The 22,280-nt window shown below is 43.3% G+C and overlaps 1 protein-coding gene across 1 annotated transcript; it reads left to right on the top strand.

Moving 5' to 3' along the window:
• Positions 1 to 10,729: 10,729 nt before the first annotated feature.
• On the top strand, positions 10,730 to 18,519 carry LOC103227050 (putative DBH-like monooxygenase protein 2). The gene is given in 14 exon segments (XM_037991111.2): positions 10,730 to 11,017; positions 11,661 to 11,807; positions 12,343 to 12,504; positions 12,750 to 12,833; positions 13,673 to 13,840; positions 14,032 to 14,134; positions 14,327 to 14,493; positions 14,844 to 14,935; positions 15,212 to 15,308; positions 15,442 to 15,501; positions 16,953 to 17,083; positions 17,885 to 17,999; positions 18,290 to 18,407; positions 18,410 to 18,519. Coding segments are annotated over 14 exon segments (1,842 nt in total).
• Positions 18,520 to 22,280: the final 3,761 nt, after the last annotated feature.

The raw sequence follows: 22,280 nt of genomic DNA, 5'->3' as shown, positions 1-22,280 counted from the left end.
CCTGAGAGTTTTAATCGATAGTTTTACGTGGGGAGGTGTTTTTTTGGCCAGTTGACTGAGTATTTAAAAAAACAAAAACAAGAAGAGATTTTAGAGAGTTCAGCCTGTGGCTGCTACAAGTGGACTACTGGAGTCTTTCAGCCCAGCTAGGGAAGAAGAGAACCCCCTCAGGAAGCAGAAGTTCCAGTAGGAAGACTTGATCTCTCCAGGGCTCTGAAACCCCTAAATCAGTAATGCCTAGCTGGCAGTGTGGAGAAGCTAAATTTTGAGTGTGAATTATTAAGTGCAACTGTGAGGGCTTCATCGTCACATATTTTATTAACTGAAATTTTAGTTCGGGAGAAAAATGGTTGGGAGGCCACTTTTCAGAGGGGCACCTTAGCCTCTAAAGATGTCTCCCAACTTGAGCTGGTCCTAAAATTTCAATAGATCATAGTGATATTGTATAAGGTCAGCTGATCCTAGGTGGTGAAACATGGAAAGGTCACTGGATTCCATGAGCATTAGCATTATCCATAAGACTCCACTAGCACAGTGAGGTGACCTCCTTGGTTGGAGAACACATCATTTTTGTGTGGAATGCAATAAGGCGTTCAGAGAATCCAAGGGATGTGATGCTAGGACAGTAACGGTGATGGGGAAAGAAAATCCAAATTCAGTATATGTTATTTTGCGTGAGGACAAGTAGCTACTCCCTCTGGCCTGAGCTGCACCATGCTGCCCATTTCTTTCTTACTGTACATGTGCTAACAAAAAAGGGAAGATGGAGCTTCCATGGTGGACATGCCTGGCCCCCAGGTACACCTTTTCTTCTGGCGTAGCTGCAGGCATCTCCCCATGCAAGTTTCCAGCTTTCTTACCTATGTTTGTAGCTTAATATTTCTGTATACTCTTTGTTAGGAAAAAAAAAAAAATGAGGCCAGGTGCAGTGGCTTACACCTGTAATCCCAGCACTTTGGGAGGCCGAGGCAGGCAGATCACGAGGTCAGGAGATTGGGACCATCCTGGCTAACATGGTGAAACCCCATCTCTACTAAAATACAAAAAAAAAAAAAAAATAGCCAGGAGTGGTGGCGTGTGCCTGTAGTCCCAGCTACTTGGGAGACTGAGGCAGGAGAATTGTTGGAACCCGGGAGGTGGAGGTTGCAATGAACTGAGATCACACCACTACACTCCAGCCTGGGCAACAGTGAGACTCTGTCTCAAAAAAAAAAAAAAAAAAAAAAAAAAAAAAAAAAAAAAAAAGAAAAAGAGAAGAAAAGAAAAAGAAAAAGAAAAAAAAATCATTTCTTTGGCTGTTTTTTGTTGGAAGGGAAGCCCTGCCAAGGACTCTCTTGCCCTCACTACCTAAATAATTTTTCTATCAATTATTGTATCAGTAAGAGTGTCATTTTTTAACCTCCTCAAACTCTAACAATATGTTAGGATTTGGAGAGAAAGTTGTTCTTGTAAAACCAAAGAATAATGACTGAGGCACGTTTCCATCAATTTAGAAGTTTATTTTGCTGCAATTGAGAACATACCCAGGGAAAAAGAGACACAAGCCACAGTAGGATCAGTGGCCCATACTTTTTCCAAAGAGAGTTTGGTACTTCAATAACTAAAGGGGAAAGAAGGGTTAGTAGGGGAAAGAGGAAAGTAAAAGGGGGATGGTAGATCAATAAGGCAAGTGGGTGCATTCTTTTGAGGCCTTGATTAGCATTCACTAAATTCACATTTTGCATCTGAAAAGAGGGGTAGAGGAATGGTCAACTATGCATTCCTCTCCACTCAGTGAATCTGCATTTTTACTTAAGATAGACATAGAATAGAGGACACAGTCAGATATGCATTTGTCTCAGGTGAGGGGGGAGTGACTCTTAGTTCAGTCTTTATCCATACCTGTAACAATAAGCTGCTGATTTACATCGTCAGGGTGGAATTCAACAGAACTCTCTTTTAGGATAAAGATCTTGCGACCCACAAGGAATTTTCTTGTGAGAAAATTGTGAGGTGGGCTCCCTGGAAAGATGTGTGGCATCCTATCTTCGCAGCTATTATTTAAGAACAAAATGGGAGACAGTTTTGCATTACTCAGTTCTGAAGCTTAACTGTTCCCTTTGGCATAGTGAGTTTAGGGTCTCAAGATTTTATTTGCCTTTCATGTGGTATTTAGTAAGAAAGATCCTCTATAAATACCTCTATCAAATTTGAAAAGCTATGATCTTAAAAGATAAATGCCCATTGATAGGACAAGATCTGACAAAAACAAGGTAGAGCCTATTTTTGTGCACAGAGATGAACACTAGTTACTGCACTGATGAGACTTTCAAGACTTCTTAGAATTTGCAACTCTCCTCTTTGTGTATTCACTCCAGGAACAGGTGGATTTTATAAATCATAAAACTGGTTTTGTGAAATAGGAAATCAGGGTAGAAAAAAGCTTTGATTTGAAGTCACTGTCTATAACAGCTGGAATAGAATCAAATTGTCCACTGTAGTGTAGTACAAAGAGCACAGATTTGAGATCAATCATTGATTTCAACTTCAACAGCTACTAGTTATGTGCCCTTAAGCCAATAATTAGTAATTAAACCTTTCTGGTCCCACTTTCTTTATCTCTAAAATGAGATCAATAATATTTCTCTGGATTGTTGGGAATAAATAAAATGACTTATGTAAGCCATGTAGCATAGTACTTAGCACACAGTAGGCATTCAATAAATTGTAATTTCACTTATGTCTTTGACAAGGAATGATTGGTAATCTAGATCACTATTTTTTTTCACACTTGTCTTTGTCTATTTGTGCTGCTACAACAAAATAGCTGAGACTGTGTAATTCATAAACAAAAGAAAATTATTTCCTATGGTTCTGAAGACTGTAAAGTCCAAAATGAAGATGCCAGCAATCAGTGTCTGGTGAAGACCTTTTGGCTGCATCCTCACATGGCAGCAGGCAGAAGACAAACAAGGGACTAGCTAGTTCCCAAGAGCCTTTTTATGAGGCTCTAATCCTCCCACGAGAGTGGACCCCATGTAGTCTAATCACCTCCTGAAGGCTCCACCTCTTAACACTGGGAATTAAATTTCAATGCAAATGTCAGGGGGGACACAAACATTCAAACATAACACCTGTGTTTATCTTTCTTCAATCAGAGTGGGAACTATTTTCATGTCCACAAAATAATTGATAACTCGTAAGTCAGAGAGCCAAAGATTCTAACTGAATTTGCCTGTATATGTTACTCCTTCTCAAGTTTGAGGCACCTGTGCCTTACCCAGCCTGACTGAAAGAGAGGCCCTTAAATATAAAATATAGAGAAGATCTTTTTAAACAATAGTATTGTACTTCTTTGGATAGAAGTCTATAAATATAATAACCATAAGACAAGTACATTTTAACATTTTGATAACCAATTTCTATATAAAGATGCTTTGCTATTGAAGTATTTCCCCCTGATTTCAGAATTAATGAACACCTATTGCAGAAAATGAATAAAACCCCAAAATTAGCAAAACAGTGTTAAAGTCGCCATACCCCTATGTAACTAATTATACAAGTAATTGTGTAGAGTTTTCTAGTATTCTGTACTTCCTCCTTAGATTACTAGCTGCTAATTCATGTCAGGATGTGTTAAGTCCACCAAACGCCATTTATCTGTTTATGGACTCCTTAATATTAGCTCCCAACAGAGAACGCTGGATGTGTGCCTAAGCTCAAGGGCCTCCCACCAACCCTGAAGCCCTAATACATATTAGCCCATTATGAACGCCTCCTCAGGCTCACCTGTGTCTAAGCCCCTACCTCTCCATTAGATCCATTTCTGCTCTCCTCCTCAGACGCCCTGAAATAATGGGATATAGGCCATAAATTCAGGCTATGTTTCTGCTTGGTTTGCATAAATCTGGATGATAAAGGAGTATTCTCCTCTCTCTGCCTTCAGAAGTGCAAGTGAATTTTTGAGCTCATGCTTTTTGTTCTCTGAGAATGTTTTAAATGAAGAAATAATAAAGGAAAGAAAAGGAGTAAAATCTGGAGGAAGTGAAGAGGAAATACGCCACATATTTCTTGAAAGTCACATTGTATCTAGTAAACATCTAAAAGTTGAATAAGTATCGTATACATTTATCGGTTAATTGAGAGGGTGACAGAGACAAGGGAGAACAAACAGCTCTCTTAAGTGGCTATATTCACTTACCAGTCTTAGAATTCCACAATATTTTTTTTGTGTGGAGAAGAGGAATGCATTAATTTGTAGGCTTTATTCTTACTTGAATAGTTTTCTTTTTCCTTGCTAAATGTAAGAAAATGGCACAATGCTAACAAAATCATTTCTCATTATCGAAGTTTTGAATGGATGGGCATTTTTCCATTTTAAATGGCTGCTTTTCTGTTTCAACAATACATTTTTTGAGGGGAATATTAAAAGGATAGCTTCTAATAGACAGATTCTGTAATAGGTAATAGACAGGCATAAGTGAAAAATAGACATAGGGTATTATAGTCAGGTTGACAAGTACATTTATTGGTAGTTGGACTTCTCATTACATAGGCCCTTATCTAATTATATTTATGCATAATTCATAACTATGCTTCACAGGACTATTGTGAAGGATAATTAAATGTTATTTGCAAGTGGCAAATAAATAGTACACTTTCTGAAAAGTTTTGTAAATATCAAATCATACATTTTTATACCTAGCATGTGTAAGGTAAAGGAAACTCTTGGTGAATACTGTTCACAAGGTTAAAAAATCCTTTCTATGATATAAAGTCATATCTACTTTAATTGTTGTATAAATTCAGATTTCAAAAATTAGGCCATTTTACTAGCTGACTTTTGTGAAATAATTATTTGTTTTATATGCTTGTATTATACACATACATATATTAGCATATATATGTATGTAGAAAGAGCATTAAGAATTAGCTGTGAATTAGTAGATAATTAAAAGGAAGTAATTATCTTTTATTTACTTATAGTTTGGTGTATCTCTTTGCAAATCAGCAATATTGTCTTAGAAACTTAATTTTTATCTCTTGCCCATAGTTTCTTATTTTCTACCATTTTCAAATTTTAGAGAAATAAATTTAACCTCAAATTGGGTAACTACACCACCAACAGTGGTCTAGTAAGATCTTCATTCCTTTCACAGACTGTAATTTAATTCATTTATAAGGGTAGTTGAGAATTTGCTGTAATTGGACTCTTTAGTGACAGTCTCTGTTGTAGACGCCCAATTAGTTAAATAGTTAATCTATCTGAGTACTGCTAGATGATAACTATTGGCAAGCATGTAATGTATTTTGTTCATACAAATAGTAAAAATTCAAATTTCTTTCTTAGAAGTTGTAATTTTTCACAAGGTAAATTTGAAATAATTTTGTTTGGTGGTGTGGCAATGACATTTTCTCAGATTTTAAAGTTAGTAAATTAAGCAGAGAGAAGTCACTTAAATACTTACTGAAAAACTATACTCAAATACTTTTTTAAAATCTCAACTTTTATTTTAAATACAGGGGCTACATGTGTTGGTTTGTTACGTGGGAATATTGCACCCAGGTAGTGAGCATAGTACTAGATAAGTAGTTTTTCAACCCACATCCCCTTTCCTCCCTCCCCTCTCTAGTAGTCCACAATGCCCCTTGTTCCCAAGTTTATGTCCATGTGTGCTCAGTGTTTAGCTCCCACTTATAACAGTGAACATGCATATTTTATTTTCTACTCTTGCATTAATTTGCTTAGGATAATGGCCTCCAGATCCAACCACGTTTCTGCAAAGGACATGCTTTTATTCTTTTTTATGGCTGCATAGTATTCCATGGTGTATATATACCACATTTTCTTTATCCAGTCTGCCGTTGATGGGCACCTAGGTCTTTGCTACTGTGGCCAGCATAAGGATGAACATATGAGTGCATGTGTCTTTTTGGTAGAATGATTTATATTCTTTTGGGTAATATAATTACCCAAATGGGACTGCTGGGTCAAATAGTAGGTCTGTTTTAAGTTCTTTGAGAAATCCCCAAACTGTTCTCCACAGTGGCTGAACTAGTTTACATTGCCACCAACAATGTATAAGCATTTCCTTTTCTCTGCAGCTTCACCAGCATCTGTTGCTTTTTTGACTTTTTAATAATGTTCATTCTGACTTGTGTGAGATGCTATTGTGTTGTGGTTTTGATTTGCCTTTCTCTGATGATTAGTGATGATGAGCATTTTTCATGTTTTTCAGCTGCTCGTATGTTTTCTTTCGAGAACTGTCTGTTCATCTCCTTTGCCTATTTTTTTAATGGGATTATTTGATTTATTGCTTCTTAACTTATTTAAATTCCTTATCAAATCTGGATATTTGATTTTTGTTGGATGTATAGCTTGTGAATGTTTTCTTCCAATCTGTAGGTTGTCTATTCTGTTGATAGTCTCTTTCACTGTGCAGAACCTCTTTAGTTTAATTAAGTCTCACTTGTCAATTTTAATTTTTGTCGTAATTGCTTTGGGGGACTTAGCAAAACATTATTTGCCAAGGCCAATTTCAAAAAGGGCATTTCCTGGTTTCTTCTAGAATTTTTGTAGTTTGAGGTCTTACATTTATTTATTTATTATTTATTTACTTATTTTGAGATGGAGACTTGCTCTGACACCCAGGTTGAAGTGCAGTGGCACCATCTCAGCTCACTGCAACCTATGTCTCCCTGGTTCAAGTGATTGTCCTGCCTCAGTCTCCCCGGTAGCTGGGATTACAAGCACATGCCACCATGCCCAGCTAATTTTGTTGTATTTTTAGTAGAGAGAGGGTTTCACCATGTTGGCCAGGCTGGTCTCGAACTCCTGACCTCAGGTGATCCACCTGCCTGAGCCTGTCAAGTCCTCTTAACTTGAGGAGTAGATGCTGTTTATCTTGAGAACATGTATGTAGTAGGTTGTATCTGCTGAGCTGTACAGCAGAGGAGATTTCTTTCTATTTTCACAATCTCTTTGCAGGTTGGCATTAACTTGCATCACATTCTGGCTTAATGTTTATCCAATAATAACTAGTTTAATACCTGGGTGACAAAATAATCTGTACAACTACCCCCCATGAAACAAGTTTACCTTTATAACAAGCCTGCACATACATGTACCCCTGAACTTAAAATAAGTTAAAAAAAAAAAAAAAAAAAGATTTTTGGTCGAGCACAGTGGCTCACGCTTGTAATCAATCCCAGCACTTTGGGAGGCGACGTGGGTGGATCACTTAAGGTCAGAAATTTGAGACCAGCGTGATCAATATGGTAAAACCCTGCCTTTACTAAAAGTATAAAAATTAAACATGCGTGGTGGCGGGCACCTGTAATCCCAGCTACTCCGGAGGCTGAGACAGGAGAATCGCTTGAACTTGGGAGGCAAACACTGCAGTGAGTTGAGATCACACCATTGTACTCCAGCCTGGGTGACAAAGCGAGACTCCATCTCAAAAAAAAAAAAAAAAAGATTTTAAAACTATTTTTGTTATCATCTACCTTTGTAGAGAGGTTTTCCGGGATGGGGGATTTTTTTCTCCCTGAATTATTTCTAATAATATTTAATTACTTATGAAATATATTTAATTATATTTGATTAATTCATATAAGTATATAACATTCAGTTATTTTACTGAAACTCAATAATAGATTTAGTTATATTTTCCCAACAACTCATAATGCTGCCACTACCCAGCAGTGTGACCTTGGGCTTCTGCAGCTTCATCCATAGGATGGAAATAATAACAAAAACTATAAATGGAGGGTCAATACATTTTAGAATAGAGTTTGGCACAGACCAAGCTTTCAGTAAGAGTTGACTTCTATGATTGCAATGGTAAATTTTAAATTCAATTAAAATATGACAACTGGTAGTCACTTCAGTCTTTAATTACCATTCACTTAGTACTCAACCGAGATTATGTACCCTAGAACTTGAAGTATAATTTTTTTTAAAAAGCTTGAATTCTCATAATTTTTTCAATTTTTAAAATTATTTTTTTTAAAATTTATGGGTACATAGTAGGTGTGGGGTACATGAGATATTTTGATACAGGCATGCAATGTAAAATAAGCACATCAAGCATTTAGCCTAGGCCAGGTACGGTGGCTCATGCCTGTAATTCCAGCAGTTTGGAAGGCGGAGGCAGGCGGATCGCTTGAGCCCAGGAGTTTGAGACCAGTTTGGGCAACATGGTGATGTGCTGTCTCTACAAAAAATACAAAAATTAGCTGGGCATAGTGGTGTACACCTACAATCCCAGCTACTCAGGAGGCTGAGGCAGGAGGGTCGCCTGAGCCTGAGAGGTCCAGGCTGCAGTGAACCATGATTACGCCACTGCAATCCAGCCTAGGTGACAAGCTGAGACCTTGTCTCAATAAATAAATAAATAAATAAATAGCATTTATCCTTTGAGTTACAAACAATCCAATTACATTCTTTAAGTTCAGCCATAAAAAAGAATGAGATCCACCTATTTTTCAACATTAACAAGAGGCCTCATTTTTCAGAAAGCTTGGAAACCAATCATCTGGGAAATTCGACTTAAAAGGCCCTGTATCCACCATCTCTCCAAACTCAGCATTTTACAGAGAGCAAGAAGGAGGCACAGAGGAGTTTAGAAGCTGAACTTCACTATTTCAAGAACTGGGACTGCACTGCCCTCAGGTCAGTGTCCCTCCTGCGGTGTCTTTCCTGTCACAGGCACTTGATAAATGCAGAAGGGAAGCAGGGTCAACCCCAGCCCCATCTCCCTAGAGAGCCCCACGTAGGTGTAGCAATGGCCTGGCTTCCTGGGGTGGAAGCCAGATAAGGGTCCAGGAGAAGAGACCCCCTGAGTCTGCAGTCGCTGCTCCAGCTCTTTGGTGAGTACCTTGCCTCTTTGCTGAGGAGGGTGCTCTGGCCAGCAGGACAGATTGCAGGATAAGTGATCCTGGGCCCGTCTCAATTTACAGGACTGGCTCTCCTGTCTCCCTGCTGCCCCCTCCCTTAATCCTCAAGTGAGATTGGGATCAGAGTGTCTCCGTGCACCTGTTATCTCTCTGGTGTTAATGCTCCTCAAGGTCAGTGCCTCCCAGGCCCCGACGTCTCCTCTCCTCTTGGCTCAGCTCTGGTCCTAGGCCAAGATATGCCTCTTGCTTCCAGGTGGCTGCCTAGCTCCCTACCTTCTCTGTCAGTCGTAGAGTTAGGGGCTGTGACTGCCCCCTTGGGGCATTTGTTTTCTCCCTAACCCCACCCCAGTTACTATTCAAGTGCTCACAGCAGCAGCAAACAACTTTAGCTGAGTCCTTACCAGCTTTGAGGAGCTCAGTAGCTGAAAGGAAGACTGTGCCTGCAATGAGAAGCTGTAAGCAGACCGCACTGGCATCCGTACACCCACACCTGAGCTGAATTCTTCTGTGGAGATGTGAGGTCCAGTCTGTATGGGAGAGGCCCTCAGGGCCCGTGTCTTCTCCATTGTCAAATGGAGAGCTAGCAACCGGGAGTCAGATGAGGTGAATTCTAGCTCTAGGTCAGCTGTGTCAGTCTCCAGGGGAAAAATACTGTGGAGTTAGAGTCAGGCTTTGATTTCTTCCCTAAGAAGCAGCCAACAAATGTCACTAAATTCCTCCTCCAGGACAAGCCATGTGGAAACGCATGGCAGGGATCTGGTACCTGTGGGGTGTCTGTGGCCTAAGGAAATTATGGTCAGGGACCATGACCCGCCATTGACTCAAGGGGCAACAAGCACCACTCTTGTTATCCTTTGGAGCTCCCGTTTCACATCATCTAGAAATTAACTGGATTGGAATGTTTGGAAAACTAAGTGGCTCTAAAGTTCTTTTCTATTCTGGTGTTGTAATATTCTAACCTTCCTTCTGTGTTGCTTACATTGTTTGCATAATACTAATGTGCTCAATCGGGCAAGTTCAGCCTGCCATAGAGCCATTAAACTAATTTCTCTGAAAGTTAATTGATGGCCGGAAGAGAAAGCACAAAGCATCCCAAAGGCAAACTCATGTTTATTTCTCATCTTCTCCCTCTTCTTCCCCTCACCTCCCCCCGCTTCCTGCTCCTCCCCAGGAGTGTGCAGAAATCCAAAGCTGCCCCAGACTCAACCATCTGAGAAGCTGATTATCCCTCCTCTCAGTGTCCTTCTAGGGATTAGTAGCAAAGCCTCCTCCAGCAGATGGAAATCACAGCCTTCCCCGCAGTCCCTGCCAGCAACTTCCCTCCTTCCTGCACTGCACTGGGAAACTAAAAGACTAGGTTTACAAGCGGTCCCATATCCCTGCTAGTACTGCAGTTCTATACATAGACAAAATGGAAAATACCCGTAAAAAGTGGGGTAGGGGCATATTCCAGAGGCAGAATGTCCTGTAAAGACATCCCAGGATAGAAGATGGAAGAGAGGGGCAGGAAGGGAGGGGGAGTAAAAGAAACTAAACTTTCTTGATTCTACAGGGTCCCCACTGGCAGGACGCTGGCATGGGGTCAGGGTGGAAAGTCTAAATGACTCCATCATGAGAATTTTCTGCCAGGCCCCTGCTTCAGAGTGAAAGCAACTTGCCCTGTATCCTCTCCGGGCACCTCTCACTTCCAGAGTTATGTAAGGGGCACCGCTCTGAACCTGAAGGATAATCAGATCAGAAGTGCCCCAGCCTGGCCCTCCCCCGTGGCATGGTGCCTGGCCCAGGTAGGACATAAAACTCCAAAGCTCTCCAATGTTCCTCTGCAGGGGAGTTGCTCCAGGTCCCAGGAGCCATGGCCCATGACCTTCTCTTCAGGCTTTTTCCGCTTTTGGCCCTGGCAGCCCCCTTACAAAGCAACCGCCCTGGCCCCACCTCTCGCCTGCGCTATTCCAGGTTCTTAGATCCTTCCAATGTCATTTTCCTGCGTTGGGACTTTGACCTTGAGGCTGAAATCATCAGTTTTGAGCTCCAGGTCCGGACAGCTGGCTGGGTGGGCTTAGGTGTCACAAATCGCTACACCAACGTGGGAAGTGATCTGGTTGTCGGAGGAGTCTTGCCCAATGGCAATGTCTATTTCTCGGTAAGTCTGGGGGTGACTTGCTTCCAAGGATGAGGGTCTTTGTTGGGTTGAGGTTGGTTTCCTGTCCAGAAACAATCCACATTCCCCAAGGATATCTAAACACACTCCCAGAATGAATGCTGGTTGTCTCCCTCCAGAAATAATCCACTGTAGAGTTTGAAATCTAGGTCTTCTATACCACATGTCTCTAAGACTGCTGAGAGAATGAAACCATTAAATTGTGAGATACTTTTGCACCCCTTACTTGCTGATAGCCCACTAAATGCAGGTCACTGGGGAAAATTCAAAACTGTTTGAGAAAGAGTTACATGAAGAGCCACATGAGAGAAAATGAATGTCATGCATACTTCAGATAATATGTGAGTCTTCAAGTATTAGGGATGCAGGAATATCAGACTTTATGGAGATGAGATTTGAAATGGGAGAAGTAAAGCAAGGTCGGGTGGTGAAACTCCATTATCCATAAAAGGGTGCTCTGCCATGTTCTTCAGCCCATGCTCTGCCCAAGGAGAAAACTACACAATAAAGAACACCTGGGTTCTGCTACTCTAGTATCCTAGGGGAGCTGAAGGGACAGCTACTGCTCCAAAGCATGAAACTTGAAGTTCCTAGTTCTTACTTCTTGACCTTCACTGGACCCAAGGATCAGCACTTGGTAAACGGAGACACTCTGAAGGAGGATGGGAGCCAGGATGCTGAGCTGCTGGGGCTGACAGAAGATGCTGTCTACACCACCATGCGCTTTTCCAGGCCCTTCCGCTCCTGCGACCCGCATGACCTGGATATTACGGTAAAATAGCGAGGAGAGAAAAGCGTTTAATCACAAGCAGGTTTTCCTTCTGGAGAGATAGTTGCCCCCAGTCAGGCAGCTAGTCATCATTCCCAGGACTTCTATTCCTCTCAGCCTTCTCAGGTCATATTCCAATTGTGCCACCTGCTGAAATCCACAAGCCTTCCGCAGGGTGGCCTCCCACTGATTCACCTCCTGCCCACCCAGCCCAGGGCTCTCCTCTTGAAGAATTCTAACCAGTTTCGTTGACCTTTAGAGTGTTAGGATTTAAGAGTTTAATTCAGTCCTTTCATTTTACAGATGTGGACACAGGCTTAGAGAGGGCATGCGAGAGGGAATGTGACTTGCTCAAGATCACCAGCAAGTGAGCCTCAGAGGCAGAAATAGAGCCTGACCAGTTCTCACTCCTAGTGTGAAGCTTCTTCCATTCCACCACGTAGATATGAGCAAGTACCTTGTGTAGGTCCTCGGGTACAGGGATATGAAGAGTGCTGCTCGGAGGTGACAGCACCTCAATGTTCACGGCATCCCGCAGAGTGACACTGTGAGGGTGCTGGCCGCCTACGGTCTGGATGACACTCTGAAGCTGGATCAGGAGCGTACTTTTGTCAAGTCCATCTTTCTGCTACAAGTTGTCCACCCTGACGATCTGGATGTCCCCAAGGACACCATCATCCATGACTTGGAGATCACTGATGTAAGATGCCTTGGTCCCACCCAGCAGCCTCCAGCTCCCTTCTCCTTTCCCCACTCAACCCAGATCCCGCCTCTAGCCCTTAGTATTCAGTACATCCCTTGGGTGGAGATTACTCTGACTCTTCTCTGTCCCCTAAGGACTGCCAGTCTGACCCTAACATGAAACTCCTTCCCCGGCCTGGCCCTTACCCTATTTCTTTGGAGCCTCACTGTCATCTGGCTCAGCTTCTGTGCACCCTTCCACAGTTCCTCATTCCAGAGGATGACACCACATACGCCTGCACCTTTCTTCCTCTCCCCATTGTTAGCGAGAAACATCACATTTACAAGGTATGGTGGACCAGATGTGGGGCATTGTCAAGGCAGGGAAGGGTGCTGAAGCGGAGCAGGGGGTGTGGTCAACCCCGGATGATGAAGTCTGGAAAATTTCTTGGAGGAAGCAAGAGGGAAGTAGTTGCAAGAACAGGGGGACAGGCGGGGCTTGGTGGAGGCTGTGGCTACATCATTTCCTGAGCCCAGAACTGTAACTCCCAGCGCTGTTTTATTTAAGCCCCACAATGCAACAGACATGTTGATGAAGGTTACGAATTAATAATTGTTTGCAAAGAACAAAGTATGAGCCTCAACCTGGCCCCAGAATTGTGCTTTCTTAGCCCAAGAGGAGGTAAAGGCAGGGAGAGGATGTGGCCAGGGGCTGTCAGGAGGTTAGTGAAGTCTGGCTAGAATGAACTCAAACTAGGTAACTCAATTTCATATTTGAGTGATTTCAATTTTGATCAAATAAATAAAGGTATGATCTCACAATCGTAACTGACAAATGTGGAGACTTTTTTTCTTTAGGCAGATAATTTGAGAAGGCATGGCTACATGTTCAGATACAGTGAACTGAGGAGGTTACTAAGGGAAGGCAGAAGTCTTGGAATGTCCCTGGCTAGATTTCATATGTCTGCTCTCCAGAAGAGGCTTAAAGGAGGAGGGAGTTGAGAGAAGAGTCAAACTGAGTGGGTGGGAAAATGATAGCTTGGGGAACAAAACCAGAGAAAAAGGGAGAGAGACAAACAGAGAGAAGAGGGAAATGGGTATAGTTTTATTTGACAAAAAGGAAGGAAGATAATATGGATTTGATGTAGGTGGTCTTGATCATGCTCTGCTCTCCTTTTTCCACCCAGTTTGAGCCTAAGTTGGTCTACCACAATGAGACAATGGTGCATCACATCCTGGTGTATGCCTGTGGCAATGCTAGCGTTCTCCCCACAGGCATCAGCGACTGCTATGGGGCCGACCCTGCCTTCTCCCTCTGCTCACAGGTCATCGTGGGCTGGGCTGTCGGGGGCACTGTGAGTCCTGTGATGGGGGAAACACATGGCTAAGCAGGTGCATGTGGTTGGGTAATGAGATCACTGGGCTGGTGGAAGACCAGGGGATAGGGGAAGTCTGGGATGACAATTAGAAAACAAGGGCAGGAGCCCCGAGTCCCTACACCTGGTTCCCAGTCCTTCTTGCTGCCAAATGTCCCTTCTTCCAACAGAGCTACCAGTTTCCAGATGATGTGGGTGTCTCTATTGGGACTCCCTTGGACCCTCAGTGGATCCGACTGGAGATTCATTACAGCAATTTTAACAACCTGCCTGGTGAGCACCCAGAGGATTTAAGGAAGGGAGGCTGGTGGGGCTGGCTGGTTCTTTCGGTATTGAGAGCGCACTGTGGGATGCGTGCTGACTCTGTGTGGTCACAGCCCCACTCCAGCTTTCCTGGGCCTCTTTCTGTCTGCATTGTGACCCGCTCTCCTGCCTCCTGTGATTGACTTTTCCTCTCTGCACCAGGTGTGTATGATTCCTCGGGGATTCGCGTGTACTACACTTCTCAGCTGCGCAAATATGACATGGGCGTCCTCCAGCTGGGCTTCTTCACGTTTCCCATCCACTTCATCCCCCCGGGCGCTGAGTCCTTCCTGTCCTATGGGCTATGTAGGACGGAGAAGTTTGAGGAGGTGGAGCTGGGAGGCGCACCCTTCCTGAGGAGGAAACACGCTCTCCTCGCCCCCCATCCCAGATCTGGTCTGATCCACAAGCCCACACAGCCTGAGCCCCAGACTTGGAGAATAATTACAGCCTGGTGCTCAGGAAATTCACTAACATGACTTTTGCAAGGAAGGGAAGGAGTAGGGGCTTTGAGAACAAGGGGAGTGGGGAAGGAAGAAAGGCCAGAAAGGTTTAATAAGAATTACATTGGCAAATGTCAGTCATCAGAGGAAGGTGTCAAATATCAAGGGAGGAAAATCAAGCAGCAGGTCAAGAACAGCGTCCTTAACAAATCAGGTGCACCTCTTCCCTGTTACAGATGAATGGAGGCCCCGTGCCTGACATACAGGTGTATGGCTACCTGCTGCACACCCACTTGGCTGGACGGGCTCTGCAAGCTGTGCAATACAGGTGAGGAAAGACCTCGAAGCTTTCCCTTCTGTAGTTGACAATGAGTTTCAAGAATAGTGATTTATTCTGTATCATATGGTTATGCCCGGTTGAGAATAAGGAAGAGCTAGAACTATCTTTAGAGTAGAAATAACTGGAATAAGATAGTGGAAGAAGTTTTTTGTTTATTTTTGTGGATAATCTACTCACAGAATGACCCCACCCACGTGCTACATCTTTATTGGCAGATCCCTCTCTATTTCATCTCTTTTTCACTGAATTCTCGCCTTCCTCTAGGAATGGAACACAACTTCGAACAATCTGTAAAGACGATTCCTATGACTTTAATCTGCAGGAGACTCGAGATTTGCCCTCTCGAGTGGAGATCAAGCCGGTGAGAGTCTGAGGGAGGCCAGAAGAGTTGGGGGCAGCAGCATCATATGTCATTACTGCCAGCCAAGAAAGTTCTCAAGCTGTGCCAGTCCCTCTGTGTCTTACTCTCAGCCTTCATGTTTCACTCTGAACAGGGAGATGAATTGCTGGTAGAATGTCACTACCAGACACTGGAGCGTGACTTCATGACATTTGTAAGTGACCTCTCTCCCCACCATGGTCACCATGGACCATAACCCCAGTGGAAAGCCCACTCATAGCTTTCGCTATCCAGTGACCCCTGTGATTTCACTGAAGCCCCTTCCTTCCTCCAATGGCATCACATATCCACACAGGGCTTTTCATGTTCTCACACCCCATGCATGTAAGATAGGAACAGGGATTTCTCACATTCTCTGCCAATAACTCACCAAGATCATGGAAATATAGTATGCTATAGCAACTAACAGCAGAGATGCTGGGGCCTCACTGCCTGGGTTTGAATGTCAGCGCAATCATTTAGTACATTTTTAGACAAGTTATTTGACTTCTTTGTATCTCAGTTTCCCAATTTGCATAAGATTAATACTACTTTCTACCTCATAAAGATTGTTGTGAGAGTTGGTTGACACACGCAAAACACCTAGATCATTGCCTGAGTTGTAGTAGATGATCAGTTAAAGTTGGCTATTGTTTCTATGATCACAAGAAAATCCCCTGTTTTGTGCATCAGGAGTGGTTCAGTGCTTGTGGGGTTCAAAAGGTGTTGCAGGCTACTGAGGAAAAAAATACTGCCCTACAAATGATTATAATATAAGGTAGTAAGTGATATATACCATGAAAGAAGAATGGGAATAATCCACTGGGGAAATTCACAGGAAAGAATCACGAGATCCTACCACAGTGAACTGAACATGTGACGTAGGTGAATGAGTCCTGTTTTAGGCACATAGAGAAGGGGAATTCCAGAGAAGGAGAAAACTGAGAAAGCCATATATAAGGAAAGCATGGGGTGCACATGAAGAAGTTTGGCTGGAAGTTAAAAATTGGGAAAAGATATCTGAAGGAATGGAATGAGGATGAGGATGATAAACTTGGAAACAGTCCTGGAAGCAGGGGTGATCCCGACCTACCTATATCTCCAGGACAGGAGGGCTAACTCTGTAAATGTTTGCCAGGTAAGTAAATAGAATGAATGAATAGGTTGGAATTTATTAGATAGAATCAAATAATTGGTTTAGTGATGACTGACTATTGTTTAATGGACTACTGGAAGCCACTGGAGGTTTCGGAATAGGCAAATGGCAGGATGCAAGCTCAATTATAAACAACTTGTCTGGCAGCTCTACAGAGGTCAGCTTGCAATTAGAACAGATGAGTAACTGACACTAGTGGAGAGGCAGATGATCTAGCCCAAACCAGGATAGTGGCAGTGAAGCTGAGGACAGGGCAGATATATGGAATGGTTTTTTGGAAATAATATCAATAATTGTCCACCAATGAAAACAGAGCAGCAAATAGGGGAGTGAGCTGGCTCTACCTTAAGGGAAAAGGAGAATGGCATCACTGGTAAGATAACCACTTCAACTATTTTCTGTTTGTTTTGTCCTCCTCTCTCTGCATGCCTTTGTATCTCTGTCTCTCTGTCTTTGTCTATTTCCTCCAGGGAGGCCCCAGCACCGTGAATGAGATGTGCCTCATCTTCCTCTTCTACTATCCCCGAAATAACATCTCCAGCTGCATGGGGTACCCTGACATTATCTACGTGGCCCACGAGCTGGGGGAGGAGGCATCAGAGTGAGTCATCCTGAAATATAAGACCTTGTGTGTGGGGGAGGGACCTTGGGGAGGACTGGGGGAGGAAGAAAAGAAGCCCTACCCACTACCTCTTAAGTTGGTGAGCCAGGATTCCTTCGGGGGCTGCCTGACCAGCTCCTGCCCACCTCGCTCCTGTTCCCCTCAGGATCTAACTCTGAAAGCTCTGGCACAAGACAGGAATTTTTGTGGGACTTCTTTTCCCATATCAGCAAGGTCATTCAGAGGAACCGATAAATCTGAACCCTAGAAGTGAGATCCTCTATTTACAAATTCTTTGTCTGCCTCTTTTCGCTTACACTACTTGACTCAGCCAAAGACTGTGTTTACTTTCAAGTCATGACCTTTCATTACTTTGGGGTAAGGATCCCCTCTGAGGTTCTCATGAGAACTATGAAATGTTTTTGCATGAAAAAAATGTACATCTATGCAAATACATCCTATTTCACATACAATTTCAGGGCAATGAAGTTGCTTCCAAGAAGGAGGCAATAAAGTGACTTCAGGGAACCTGTCTCATTCCATGCCCTCCAGAGGAAGGACCACTTCCTAAAGAGTCAGAAGATCCGCTTTTTCATGTTTTAAAATTCTCATCTCTGAGTTCTCATATTTCTCTTGTCAAACTCCTTATAATTTTCTCTTTGTATTGTAAGACATTACTTATGGCTTTTACTGACATGGAATTGATTCTAACAAAAATGAGGGTACATGTTTTGCCGAAGCTCTGAGTCAACCCTAAACTACGATTTGTTCCCCCTGTCCTGATCGTACCACCCACGGCAGCTCCATGGAGGGAATCATGGCCATGAACAATGTCGAGTGGACCCCGGAGAGCATTAAGAAAGCTGAGAAAGCCTGCAAGGAGGCCCAGCAGACAGTGATAATAAAGACCATTGATGTGAGTGTCCCAGGAGAGACCACCCTCTAGAGTTAGAGATGGAGGGGTCGGGGGTGGTGCTGGTTGGAAGCAGGAAAAGAGAAGAATGAGGGACATGAATGGCAATGGTAGGAACACTGGGTCAGGGAACAGGGTGCTGAGAAAGCAGAAAGGTGAGTTGTTGCCGTCCTGGGTTGCAGATGTGGTCAGAGCCTCATGGTTAGCCTGTGAGCGCTGTGAGGACTGGGGATGATCTCAGGAAAGAAAAGGGAGATCTTTACCTTTAGCTTGTTTTTTCCCCTCTCTTGCAGGAGGTGGTGGAAAATACAACAGGCTGGATTCCAGACATCATCCCTACTCCCCGGGGGCCCTGCCTGGAGTCCTTGGGAGGCAAAGTGGAGGCCCAGGACAAGACCCCTGCAGGCTTCAGGCCCTCTCAAGCTCTAGCAGGGCCACCCTGAGGCATCTCCCCCTGGCAGCTGTCCTGCTGGTGCAGCGCACACTCTCCTGGCTCCTGGCTATGCCGCAGACTGGAGTCTGATGCTGTCTCTTCATGTACATACCGACGACGCTCTCTCCTCAGTCCTCCCTTATCATCAAACACAGAAACTCCTCCCTGCTTTGCCCCTCTAAATCCCTCATCTGTGTTCCTTCTCATGACCCAGGTCTTGACACTGCAGGCCTGGGTACTGCACATATTCCATAAAGATTCTTCTGTGACAAGCTATGCAAATCATCCTGTAAAGCATTAGAATCACTGGTGGGGCCACATATTTTCTGGCAGAGTCTTGTTCCAAGGCTGGGTGTGAGGTCATGGATCCACTCTCTGAGGAGGCTGGTGCCCCAGCTTTCTTAAGAAGATGTATGAAAAGGAAGGGACTTGAATCAGAGAGAGAGCCCTGTAAACCTCCCTTGGCCCATACCTGGCCCTGGAGGTGGTTTCTGTTTCTGTTTCTTCTGGCATTTGTGCCTGACCCTGTATGTTGAGGAGAGAAAACAGTAATTGCAGTAAAGGGAGGGGCTCTGTTTATAAAGGACACATCTCAATACATCGTATTAAAGAAAACTCGGCTCGCTTCCTGTTGCCATCTCTTTCCTTTGAGCTTTTATTCCAGGAGGGGCAGCTGGACGGTCTCAAATTGCTCTATATTAGGTCCTCAGGGAGCACTTGAGGACCTGGTTGTCCAAATGTGACATTTAATGCACAGCTTTGCTCTGTTCACCTGTATCCCTACTGTCCAACGATCTTTGTTTATCCCATTGAGTGTCACGTTGTCAACACTGAGGCCACTAGGTTTCAAGAGCCTACCTGAGCAGGCAGGCTGGATTAAATGCTAAGATCAGGACAAGGGCAAGACAGAGAGAGGCAGTCCTTAGCACTGGAGCCCAGGCATGTCAAGGAGGTTCGCACAGGAACAGAGCAGTGACTAGGTGCAAATGGTTCATGGAGTCAGGCTGCAGTTCACAACGTCAGTTTTCAGGAAAGGACAATTTTCAATGTGGCTGCCTTGAGAATTTCCGGAGTCATTTATGTATTTTTCTAAGCTTGACAAGCTCAGCACCACCCTATTCTTCAAGTTTTAAAGTCACCATTCTCATCTATGAATCGCTTTGCTCATTGTTCATGTCATCTAAGAGGGACCCCTACTCTGGATATCCAAAGGTGTTTAGAGGGATCTGAATCCTCTGGAAACCAGGACTACGGCCTCAGCGAACTCTGTGTCACTACTCCAGAGGCCTAGTGTTGAGCTAATATCATAGCTCTGCTTCCTGGCAGAGCAATATGTCCCTCTGGGATTGGTGACATGAGAGGTAATGAGCCCTTGGCCTTTGCTATCTTTTCCCCTGGAGAATTCTGGATGCTCCACTTTGAGACTCTGCAAAATCCTCGGTGTTCACATTCAGTGCCTGCAGTCTCAACGTTGACCCTTCTCATAGATCAGCATCACTTCCAGGCCGTGTTTGAGCACGGGGCTTGCTGTACCTGAAGATGCGTTTTAAAGTTCGTGATTAGGAAAAAAACTAGGCTCAACTGAATCCTACGGTGTCTATATTCATTGCTGGTCTTCCCCCTTGTCACTATTCAAGGGAAATTAAAATTATCATTTTATGTAATAATCCAAAGATGTCTGCCCACTATTTGAGGTAAACACAATATAGTTGACCCTTGAACAACACAGGTTTGGACTGCATTGGTTCACTTATACATGAATTTTTTTCAACCAAATGTGCATATTGAGAATATAGTATTTATGGGATGCAAAACCTGTATACATGGAGGACTGATTTTCTTTGTATACACACGTTGTGAAGGGCCCACTACGGGATTTGAGTATACTTGAAATTTGGTATCTATGGGCAGTCCTAGAATGAATCTTTCACGTATACCTAGGGATGACTGTACTCTCTACAGTATGAGGAAACACACAGATAAAAATATTAACTACATTAAAACTTAAAACAACCAGAACAGATCACTTGTTCTTCATTGCTTTGTCCAATTTGTGAGCAAGTCTATCATTTCTAATCCAACTTGTTTTTCTCCAAGTGTCCCCAAGCATACTCTTTCAGCATCTTTTAGGTAAACACACACACACAAAACAAAACAAAACAAAACAAAACAAAACCCTTTTTGGCTGGATTTCAGATGCTATCCCTCAGTTTGTGCTACAGTCTTACTCTTGGGCCTTTTCTAGCAGGTTCAAGCTGGGTAGTGCCCCCAGATTCTGCAGCCAGAACCTTCCAATGGCTCGCTTTGCCCAGGTCGTGGCCAATAAGATTCCCAGGCTGTGCTGTTCTTCCTTGCTCTCTCCTTCAGTTTTATATTCCTTTGTAGCCTCCTTTTTCTCCTTTTATTTTTCTATCTATTGCTCGTCTCAGCATTCAGTCATCATGAACATATTTATTGAGCACCATCTATCTGCTTGACATCAGGTCAAGAACAGGTGCCACTGAAATAAACAGGAAATGGATCATGCATTTATCTTCCCTTACAGAGCTGCAGTTACATGCCTACAAGCCCCTCAGCAGCCATTCTCTGCTTGAGCTCACACTGTCCCCCTCTGAGCCTTACTCCATACCACCTAATGTTTCCTCTTCCAGTCGCCTCAAGAAATGGACTATATTTTTGTCAACCTGTAGAGAATAATGCATTTCTATAGTTAAAAGTTATGTGTTCGTATTACACATATTAGACAGAGAGTGCATATGAATACCACTGGTAAAGTGCTTTAAACACTCCCACAGGTGGTGGGAGCTTGAATTCGATGACTTTAGGATCCTCTCCAGATCATACGTTCTGGATGGCAGTTTCCTGACTGCATTACACGCTGCAGGAGAAAAATATCTCAACTTCCTCCGAGGACACTCTGTCACTTGGGCCTGTCTGGCATCTCTCATCCTTCAGGGGTTTCTGAGGTCAGGTTTGCTCCTAGTGACTATGAGAATGTAACTCCTTTTCTCCCTCACCTCCTCTACTCACAACTCCATATTAAATGTGGAGGGTGAACAAAAGATGTATTCCTTAGTTTTACTTTTCTCTGTGGTTCTATGAGGACAAGAGGAGCCGTGGGCTAATGTTTACGGTGACTTTTGTCTTTTCCTGTGAATTAAGAATATTTTGATACAATTTCAAATTCATAAAGAAGGGCAGTAACTCACATATATTCTTTACCCAAATCTAACCATTGATTACATTTGGCTCCATTTCTTTCTCCTTCTGTTTTTTCTTATTTCTCCTCCTCCTTCTCCTCTTTCTGTCTTCCTCCCTCCCTCTCCATACCTTCGTGAGTCTAATAATTTAGTTTCTTCTCTCTGTTTGCGAGGGTTTCCATCAGTGTCTAATTCTCTGCTACTACTTAGTTAGCTGAGAATGAACAGGAAAGCTCTCGACTACACGAACCCAGTGGCTGTCAATCTTGACTGCATATTAGCATCACCTGATGATGAGGTACCACCCAGGCATTTGTAGGTTATTGAATTCTCGAGGCATTTCTCCATTCTCATCTATGAATCGCTTTGCTCATTGTTCATGTCATCTAAGAGGAACTCCTACTCTGGATATCCAAAGGTGTTTAGAGGGATCTTAATCCCCTAGAAACCAGAACTATAGTCTCAGCAAACTCTGTGTCACTACTCCAGAGGCCTAGTGTTGAACAATATGCTATTAAGACTGAGGACCCCTGAATTAGAAGTTCAAATGTTCTTCACTAGCCTACTTCCTGGATGGAACAGAAATCACATTCTAATACCACACATTTAAGCCACAGCACAGGCACTGACCAGTCAAAATGAACATCAGTG

The sequence above is a fragment of the Chlorocebus sabaeus genome, chromosome 21 (genome assembly GCF_047675955.1).
Source record: "Chlorocebus sabaeus isolate Y175 chromosome 21, mChlSab1.0.hap1, whole genome shotgun sequence".
Lineage (NCBI taxonomy): Eukaryota > Metazoa > Chordata > Mammalia > Primates > Cercopithecidae > Chlorocebus > Chlorocebus sabaeus.
This window is presented reverse-complemented; position numbering and strand designations above follow the sequence as displayed.